The sequence below is a fragment of the Branchiostoma belcheri genome, unplaced genomic scaffold (genome assembly GCF_001625305.1).
Source record: "Branchiostoma belcheri isolate BF01 breed outbred unplaced genomic scaffold, Haploidv18h27 scaffold102, whole genome shotgun sequence".
NCBI classification, from domain to species: Eukaryota; Metazoa; Chordata; class Leptocardii; order Amphioxiformes; family Branchiostomatidae; genus Branchiostoma; species Branchiostoma belcheri.
In genome coordinates, this window is record NW_017802403.1 from 623,219 (window position 1) to 633,668 (window position 10,450).

Consider the following 10,450-nt stretch of genomic DNA (forward strand, 5'->3'; position numbering starts at 1 on the left):
TGCAAGTGTTACTACTTGCTATTTTAGTTACTGTAAATAGCCTTCTTCAAAGATGTTTTAGAGTGGCATCATTTATTTATTTTTTTTTTTGAGAGGGAGCGCATTGGAAAAGACAGCTCATGGTGCCTGATTAAAAAATCTACAATGACAAAATTGTAGGACCACCTATAATTATGAATATTAATGTGACTGTACCATACAAATTTTACAATAACACAACTTAAAGCATTTTACTTCATTCAACAAATTTAATGCACTTTTCAAGGCTATGATTTCGACTTGAATGTAAGATTGTAAAGCCATTTACTGACACGACAGGTTCAGCCCTATATAATCATTCTTACATAATATAGCAATTTTGGTAGAACTTTTAATGTCCTACTTCAAATCTATAGCATGTACTAAAACACCTTAAGTTTACAGCAGTCAAAAAAATATGACTAATGGACATAACTTTCCAGACAATTTTACAAGAGTCAATAACAACACAATATTCATGACATAAGCAATTGACAATGTTACATAAAACGAGTGAGTGAGTGAGTGAGTGAGTGAGTGAGTGAGTGAGTGAGTGAGTGAGTGAGTGAGTGAGTGAGTGAGTGAGTGAGTGAGTGAGTTCAAGTGAGTGGGTGGGTGGGTGAGTGGGTGGGCGAGCGAGTGAGAGTGAGTGAGTGAGTGAGTGAGTGAGTGAGTGAGTGAGTGAGTGAGAGTGAATGCAGCTTTTTAATAAAAAACAGCCCTTACACTACCAAAAATGACATTTCTAGCATTCTTGTTTTTTCTTACAGTCAGAAAATATTTCTTCCCTGAAGAAAATTTTTCTGTATATACGTATTCAAGAACGAAATTTTGTCCACGAATTAAGTAATTTTTTCTTGATAGACTTTTTCTTGCAGTAAGAATATTTTTCTTATAGGTTTCTATATAAGTTATTGTTGGTTACTTCTAGAATCTTATTCTTACAGTAAGATTCGTGATGCAGACAATTATTCTCATATACAAAGACTGCAGTTCTCAATACAAGCCTAAAATTCTATAAATCTGGAAGTTATTTTATTCTTTCAAGATTTTCGTTCTTATCCCAAGAACACTACATTCTTATCTGCTAGAAATAGCTTCTTACTTCATCTCACACCCAGAATATATTTCTTCTGTCAAGACCAAAATTCTTGTGATACATAGAAATAGATTAAGATTTATATTCTTGCATTGCACTAAAAGAATAATTTTTTCTTGTGCAAAGAACTTTTTACTGTCAGCAAGAACCTTATTCTTTGAACAAGAATCCCCGTTTCCAGAAAATTCAAGAAACTCACGCCACGTTGTTCTTATTCTCAGAATTTATTTCTTACAGCTAATAAACCCATACTTAAGAATATTCTTCTCATGATAAGAATTACGGGTTCTTACAGGAAGAATATCTATCTTGTTCGCAGGAAAATATTTCTTGAACGAAGAGCTAACTGTTACACAAGAAAATATTTCTTGATCTAAGAGCTATTTGTTCTTATAGCAAGAAAACCATTCTGCCCACAAGAAAATATTTCTTGAACTAAGAGCTAACTGTTCTTGTAGTAAGAAAACCATTCTGTAGACAAGATTTCTTGAACTAAGAGCTAACTGTTCTTGTAGTAAGAAAACCATTCTGTAGACAAGAAAAGATTTCTTGAACTAAGAATTAACTGTTCTTGTAATAAGAAAAATATTCTGTATATAAGAAAAGATTTCTTGAACTAAGATCTAACTGCTCTTGTAATAAGAAATCCATTCTGTAGACAAGAAAATATTTCTTGAACTAAGAGCTAATTATTCTGTTAGCAAGAAAATCATTCTGTATACGAGAAAACATTTCTTGAACTAAGAGCTAACTGTTCTTATAGTAAGAAAACCATTCTGCACATGAGAAAAGATTTCTTGAACAAAGAGCTAATTATTCTTGTAGCAAGAAAATCATTCTGTATACGAGAAAACATTTCTTGAACTAAGAGCTAACTGTTCTTATAATAAGAAAACAATTCTGCATATAAGTAAAAGATTTCTTTAACAAACAGCTTAATTATTCTTGTTAGCAAAAAAATCATTCTGTATACAAGAAAACATTTCTTGAACTAAGAGCTAAATGTTCTTATAGAAAGAAAACCATTCTGCACATGAGAAAAGATTTCTTGAACAAAGAGCTAATTATTCTTGTAGCAAGAAAATCATTCTGTATACAAGAAAACATTTCTTGAGCTAAGAGCTAGCTAACAGTTCTTATAATGAGAAAAACATTCTGTACATAAGAAAATGTTTCTTGAACTTAGAGCTCAATATTCTTGTATCAATAAAACTATTTTGTCCACAAAAGAAGAAATAATGTTACAGAGAATGATATTGCAACAATTAAAATCCTGTAACAATTATTTGACAGGCCTCTCTTGACACTGACAGTATAGGAATATTTCACCACATTCATTACAATGTATGTACATGTATCTAACATTCTTTGAATGGAAACAAGTTTTACAGTAAACTTAAAACTATCATACGATGTAACCAACAATCCATTATCATGGTTAAAGAATACAGATCATATCACATTCCAAAACATTCAGCAAACCCTGCAGCTTTGGCATTATAGCATTGGCACAGTCACAGTCTTTGGAAACCTGAAAAAAACAGGAAAGACCTTTCTTAGTTTGCATTGCATGCAGGGGCTGAAGACAACAAAGTCAAAAGAGGATGCTAAAAATAGGATTGAATTACTTCAAGTTTATTCAACAATTAAAATAATATAATTATAATGCAGTAAAACACTGTACTCTACAATATACCAGAGATACAATTTAGAAATCAACCCCAATGGAATTGTAGCAAATAAGCTATGAAGTCTAAAAACAATGTCAACAGATTTTTTCTTCTTGGTGGGGAGGGGGGGCGCACTTACCTTATATAAGTTTGGTTCCATCCTTTTTCGTTGCAAAGTTGGTTTCTTCTGCAAGCCGACACGATCACCATTGCTTCACATGCTCACAAGGTCCTTTTTACCTTGATTTTGACTTCAAATCCGACGATATGAATCAATATCTGACTAAAAAGAAGTAACCAGCACAGAGCACTGCCCCCACATCTGACTTCACCCCAGCTTCTGTTCAAAAATCTCTAACTGCATTCTGGGATTTGAATTAACCAATCAGGAGCTCACAAGAGATCACATGACAGTTATGGCTAGAATGTTAAGAAAAAAATTCTTACATTATCTTGAACATTACCAGGGAAAAAACTCATCTTTCTTGAACTTTCTCGATAAGGAAAACAAAAACGTTAAAGAACTTTAAGTATTTTTTGCTTTCAGGTTTTAAATTTGATTTCTAATTCAACCATTTTTTTGTTCTAAAAAGAAAGCAAAGACACAGATTCTTGTATTTTCTTGAACATAACCTGACCAAGAAAAACAAGAATCATTTTCTTGAACTATCTAGATAAGTAAAACTATGCTAGTTACAAGTATAGAATTATTCAAAGTCAAGAAAGTAAAGAAACTAATTCTTGTCTCTGACATTACTAAAAGAATCTAGAATCAGATTGCTCAACTTTCTAAATTACAAAAAAACAAGAACAAATTCTTAATACCCCAAAATAGATTCTTACACCAAGATTCCTTTTCTAACTTTAAGAGTGATATTACTTATCAATTACTATTATATTATTATTGTCAAGAAAGCCTTTCTTCTATTTAAGTTTCATGTTCTTACAACAAGAATGCATATCTTTTCCTCAAGACAGAAATTCTTATTATTTATACCACTATAATCTTTGAGACTTTGGTTCTCAGTTCAAGACCAAAATTCTTACTGTCAATAAACACTTTCTTCTAAGCAACATATGTCAAGAAGTGAAGAAAAAAAATCTTGTTTTTTCTGACACAGCCCAAGAAAAGCAAGAACTTCCTTTCTCAAAGTTTCTTGATATGAAAAAAGAAATTCAAGAATGTTATTCTAGTTATGACTTGATCTTTTTCTTCTAGTTTCAATATCTTGAATATTCTTGTTTTTCTAAGCAATATACTCAAGAAAGGTTAGATCAAAATTCTTGTTTTTTCTGACACAGCCCAAGAAAAGCAAGAACTTCCTTTCTCAAAGTTTCTTGATATGAAAAACAAGAAAATTCAAGAATGTTATTCTAGTTATGACTTGTTTTTTAAACCCTGCTTTTCTTGTTTTTCTTACTATGAGAAATACAAGAAACTTAAGGGAAAAATTCTTGTATTTTCTTAACCATGGCAAGAAAGTAATTCTTCAGACAAGAAAAACAAGACCATTTAACTCAATTTTCTAGAACATTCTAGGGGGAGAAAATCACTGCTAGAAATTATTTCTTCACGTAAGAAAAATAAGAAAATGTTTCTTGTAGTGAAAATTTACAAGAAAAAAATTTTAGAACGATCTGTTGCTCTTTTCTTATTTATTCTTAATTTTTCTTGAAATTTCTTCATGTAAGAAAATTTGTCCACGAATTAAGAAAAACAAGAAAAACAAGAAAAATCATTTTTGGTAGTGTAGGCCACACCAATTTAATTTCTTGGTTAACAGATTTTCTAGAAATATAATGGAGCGGGTGGGCAAAAAAATAAAAAAAATAATAACAGGCCTGGGCATCCTATTATGGCCCAAAATGGTACGATAGGAGCCATGAAGTCAACACACCAGGTTGGTTCAAAATTTAAATTTTAATTTTAAACTTTTAATGATACCATTGCATTGAAAGATGGAATAACTGTAACAACTAGGAAGAAAAGGACTGTTTTCAACTGTTCAGGGCAAAATATGAGCATTTTTCAGTTGATTCTGAATGTTTATTTTTATTTGCAAATCAGAAAAAAATGAAGCTGTGAATCCGTTAACCAAGAAATTAAATTGGTGTGGCCTTAAATCTAGAACATACCACTGTAATTGGCACTAGTATTAGAATATGTGGGTGCATCTAATACATGTTAGTCACAGTCTTCACATCCAAAGCTCTCTCTTCAACATGTGTAAGGTGCATAAATTAACATCTATTAACCTAAAAATTTACATACTTGCAGTGCCATTGTCTCCTGCCTGCTGATACACAAAGAGGATATCTTCATCCGTACCGTAACTCTTTCTGGCATCCTCAAAACTCTGAAGTGAGCAGCAGCACAGATCAGTAGCCAGGCCTGGATTTCTATATAGAATACCTTCCTCACTGTACCCACAAACAACAATGAAATGTCCCTGGTAGCCTGACTTGTCAAATTTTTCTCTAGTGTCTACATTAGTAGGGTTTTTGTTTGAATCTGCTTTAGTGTCAGATTTCTCTTCCAATGTTTGGTTATCCTCACACTTATTTTGATCCGTAACAGAAATTTCAGCAGTAGCGTGTAAGCTTTCGTCAGTCTCTTCTTCGAGAGGCACTTTTGCAACTTCTTTACCGTCGTCAGAGTCAGAGAGATTCTTGGCAACGCTTCTTACTTCTTTGTTTAGTTCCGAAGCCACAAAAACTTCTTCTTCATCTAAGTCTTCTGATAAACAAGACCATAACATGTAGCAAGGCCAGCAGCAGCAAGCTTTTTCCTCGTTGCACCAAACACAGTGAAGTTTTGAGGAGTCGACCAAAACAATGGCCGCGTTTCCTTTTGTTAGATGTTCCTGTATTTGCTGTATTGTTACGGTCTTTTTCTCCGTACGTATTCCCAACGATGCAGCGTTGGTGAAGAGGTGGTTAACTCTCTGTTTGTCTTTGTCGAAGTTGTCGAGATAGTAGCTCTCTTGTTGGTAGCCGCTGTCTACCCCGAGAGTTCGCGTACAGAGGAGATGGGGGATGTTATAGTGCGCCATGATCCACGCGAGATCCACCGTCCACACGCTGCAGCCCACGTCCATCTTTTCGCAGAGCGCGCGGAAGTTGTCGGCGGACGGCGGGGACGGTAGGACGTGTCTGAGAACCATCCGCGTACACGCCAGCCCGCAGTCCCACTCAAAGTGTTGCTGTATGTGCGGGACGTTTAGAAGAACTTGTTGAACGCCTGACGGCTTTCGGCTTCCTTCTTGGCAAGAACTGTTGTCAGAAGAAGTGTTGACAACAAGCGGTGGATCAGAGCTGGAGGCAGGTTGGTTATCGGGTTGAGAGGTTTCATCTTTGCTTTGCTGGGTGGAGTTTTTCACATCATCACAGAATTCATCCATGTTAAAAGTCACACAAAAGATTACTTTTAGTTCATGTTTATGTTGACAATCTTGATGTTGTCACTGTTATTATAAGGATGCCACCAGCAGATGTCTGAAGATGAGACATTAGACAGAAATAGTGGAATCAAACCACTTTTAGCTGACTTTAGCTGGTCCAGTGTAGACTGTAAGGTGGAAATGCTGAATCCTGTAATAGAAAATACAGACATATATCATAACTTGTCAATAGAATTTAAATCAAGACATACAATTACAAATGTACATACACATACAGGTACCAGGGTTGGACAAGTCCCATTGCCCACTTCCCCAGGGCAAGTAAAAGTACTGTTTGGGCAAGTGAATATCCCCCTGTACTTGCTCGACTGGGCAAGTAAATTTTTTGAAAGCGAAGTATAGCAGCTATGGTGTTTGGAGCAAAATTACTCATCATTTTGCCATAATGATATGATATCAATGCCCTTGTCAGAAAATCCATTGCAAGTCACAAACCACCTTATTTTGATAACTCTAAAAATAAAATAATTTCCTTGCTGGTAGTAAAAATTTTACTATGTAAAATTATGCATGTAAAAATGTCGTGTATATTTGGGGCAAGTGAAAAGTTAGTTCCGGCAAGTGGAAATCATGTACTTGCCCGATAGGGCACTGTATTTTTGAAAACTTGTCCAACCCTGGGTAGACCATTTTATTTCCTAATTTATATGAATTTAGCCATATTTATGATGTGCTAGTACTTGTGGTTAACCATAATTTTTGAAGTAGGGTATATGGAATATAAGAATTGGCCACCAGGAGGCCCAAAATCAAATCTGCATGTCATTTACTGTGAACTGTTATAACTGAAAAATAATCTTCATGGCAAGGTTATGACATCCTATTAAATGACACACTCTAATTCTTCTGTGACCGGGGTCCGTGGTAGTGCGTGTAAAAAAAAGTAATGAAACTTTGAAAAAGTCTGACTCTGACCTGACTCAGAGTTTCAGTTTACGGCAAGGACTGGGGTCGTGTGGCGCAGCGGTAGCGCATTCGGCTCAGGACCTAGAGGTCCCGAGTTCGATCCCCACCCATGTCACCGATCTTGTGCCCTTGGGAAAGGCACTTTACACGACTTTCCTCACTTCACTCAGGTGTAAATGAGTACCTAGCTTCGGTTAGGGACGTCCCTCGGATAGGACGTTAAATGGAGGTCCCCTGTTTGGGAGAGCCACACCCCACGCACGCTAAAGAACCCGCCACACTTATCGAAAAGAGTAGGGGATCTTCCCGGTGTGAGTGGATCAAACATTACAGTCTTGTGTACGTCTTCTACGTACCGTGCTTGGAGTCCTCAGCCTATTGAGGTTAAGCACGTAATATGGAAGAAGAAGAAGAAGAAGAAGAAGGACAACAAGACTCAAGAGTTCACATTTCTCATATAATTGTTGCCAAAACATGCTGCGAAATGATATCAGATACAAACATAGCTGACAAGAAAGCTGTAAGAAGTGGACTCTATGTTCCGGGAGAAGGTTTAGGACATTTGCGTGTTGATTTCTTATGAAACTTGAAAGGTTTTGTTGTTGTTGTTGCCCCCCTCCCCCCACTTTTTTCGTCGTCGCCCCCCTCCCCCAATATTTTTGTCTATTTCGGGTTGGCGATCGAGTTTCTTTCAGAAAACTGAGCCAGTGACATTACAGTGTAAAGACAAACTTTTCAAGAACGCTAAGATAACACCAAAAACATAATACGTCGACACTTACCGCAAAGTTTGAAGAAAACTTGCATAAATCCCTAGCACAGTCGCTGTGTGCTCTCTCTCTTTCAAACTGCAGTACTACTCCATTCCGCCACGCGTCTCTCATAAACAGTATAGAATCTGCGAGCAAAGGCTACATATTCTTTCCCTTCAAGTGTTCAATGTAGTGTAAATGGGTTAGCTTCCAAGTTACTTTACCCCTACTTTTATATGAAAGAAATGGAACGTCTAAACTGTAAACCCAACAATGCTCAGTTCCAGAACAACTACGTTTTTCGAACATTCGAACCTGGTAACGGTTCGCCAAACATGTGCACAGTCTAGAAAACACTAACGTTCGAACCGGACGTCCTTTTTGTTGGCTCCTGATTTACCGAAGTTTTCTGGCCCATAACACCACACATCGCCGTTTAACCAGTTAACATGCGAGTTACGGGAGAGAAGATGCTGTACGCTGACCAGTGGGGGCAAGGTACGGCGAAATCGGTCAAAGATTTGACCAAACAGAGTCAGTCTCTTCACAAAGAAGAGCGAGAGAAGTGAAACACAGACAGGTTCTTCACCACTTCGTGTCAGATAACCCCGTATCTTCCAGATGTCATTATATAAGGCTGAAATTACGTCATGTTAGTGAACGATTTCTTGATATATCATGTTACCACACTGTCACGTGGGGCTTTTGGCCTTCCTACGGGGGTACGGATCATAGAAATTGGCCAAAAAAAGTGCACAAGAATCAGTGTCCAGCTCTAATCAAGTAGGCACATAAACTCAACGGTGGCTGAACTACCATTGTCAATCTAGCTCCCCTCCCCCCATCTATATATATATTTTACTGTTTTGAACCCACGTTTAGTCTACTGAAGGCTATGGAGATGCTTCTAAAAGTAGTTTACAAACACACCAAACTCACACTTACTCCCATTCGTGATCACCGGGAATTTTCTACGGCCTCCACTCTCTTACATAGCTGTGCCCACGTGTTTTGTTTGTTTTAGAAACAATTTATAAAGTTTAGATTGATTGCCCTGGTAGAAATCCATCCCTGCAAAATGTGTTGTTTGTCCCACAGTCTTTCTTCTTTCCTAGAACTGTGTAAATGTAACCGCTCTTTTGCCCAACAAGACACGAATTCAAACTTGTAGTTTCTAAAGTATTTCGTATAGATATCTGCATCACTATTTGTCCATCCCTAGATGTAAAAGCTGATTTTTTACTCTCAAGAATGTTAACCTAAGTAGTGTCATGTTAGAAACTCTAACGTGTGATATTTTCATGCTAGAATCAGACAGCTCTCTGTCACTGCCTAACGAACACATCGGCAGTCTCTACAACCAGGTACGTACTAGTAACTCCATGGTTTCAATGGTCTAGTCATCCCCCCGAGAGGAAAGAACACTGGCCCCAGTGTTAAAGTGTTGGACGTTTCAGAAAACAGGCCTTTCTGGTTATAGCCGGGAGTTAGTAACTGTATCTAGCCGTACTAACATTCACCGATGTGCGCAAATTATCTGGGCGGGCGTGGAACGCCTGCAGTACCGAAGACAATTCGAGAAGTTCTCGGTGGGATGGTTACCGGGCTAAGTTTTAACGGAACTCACCAAAACACATAAGGGCGCTCTTTTTTATACGTCTTGCTGTTTGAACTTATTTATACCGAATTACATACACCCGTAGAACCTCGTGAAGGCTAGTTCAGCACCAAGGAAAGGGACTGCCCTTACTACGTATATAAGATAGATCGGGTTGTGTACATTTACTTTGTTCGGATATGGTTCATACGATAGCCAGTGTTGTAATTTGTTGTCATTTGCAAATTTCACGCATAAACTTTGTATTGATCAAATATTTGGATGAAAATGCAGAACATTTAAGTCTACATTGTGTGTCACACTCACACACACACGCACGCACCCACGCACACCCCCCACCCACACACACAAACACTATATCACTCGCTCTCTATCTCTGCATAAATCTCACAAATTTGTGGAATGGACAAAATACTGCTCTGTTTATCCTCTTACCTCTAACACATTGTTATTCATAACCTGATACTGCTACTTTTTAATGTTGAATTTCTAAATCATGTCACTTCCTAAACAGTTCATTTCAATTGTTTTTTTTCTACATTTCTCAACACAGGAGAACCGAGCCGTACCGAATTCGGTCCCGTCAGTTATTCCAAACGCACACGGTGTGGTCCAGACGGACCGCCCGGCTGCTACTGGGGCAGGCCTCGGTGACGAGATGTGCTGCACGACACCCTGGGTGCGCCCCGTCTACGGTGACTGGGTCTGGAAGGTACGACCTTCAATCATCCAATCAATCATTCAATCAATCAATCAATCAATCAATCAATCAATCAATCAATCAATCAATCAATCAATCAATCAATCAATCAATCAATCAATCAATCAATCAATCAATCAATCAATCAATCAATCAATCAATCAAAAGCCTTTATTTATACTGGAAATGCCCTGTCGGCCTTAGCCGCTCATCCCAGAAGTTCCAG

General features: G+C 37.3%; 1 protein-coding gene across 1 annotated transcript; it reads right to left on the bottom strand.

Moving 5' to 3' along the window:
- Positions 1-4,872: 4,872 nt before the first annotated feature.
- On the bottom strand, positions 4,873-6,356 carry LOC109474814 (protein GUCD1-like). The gene has a single exon (XM_019775209.1). It carries the CDS (start codon positions 6,186-6,188, stop codon positions 5,052-5,054), a length of 1,137 nt encoding a protein of 378 aa, XP_019630768.1. The 5' UTR covers positions 6,189-6,356; the 3' UTR covers positions 4,873-5,051.
- Positions 6,357-10,450: the final 4,094 nt, after the last annotated feature.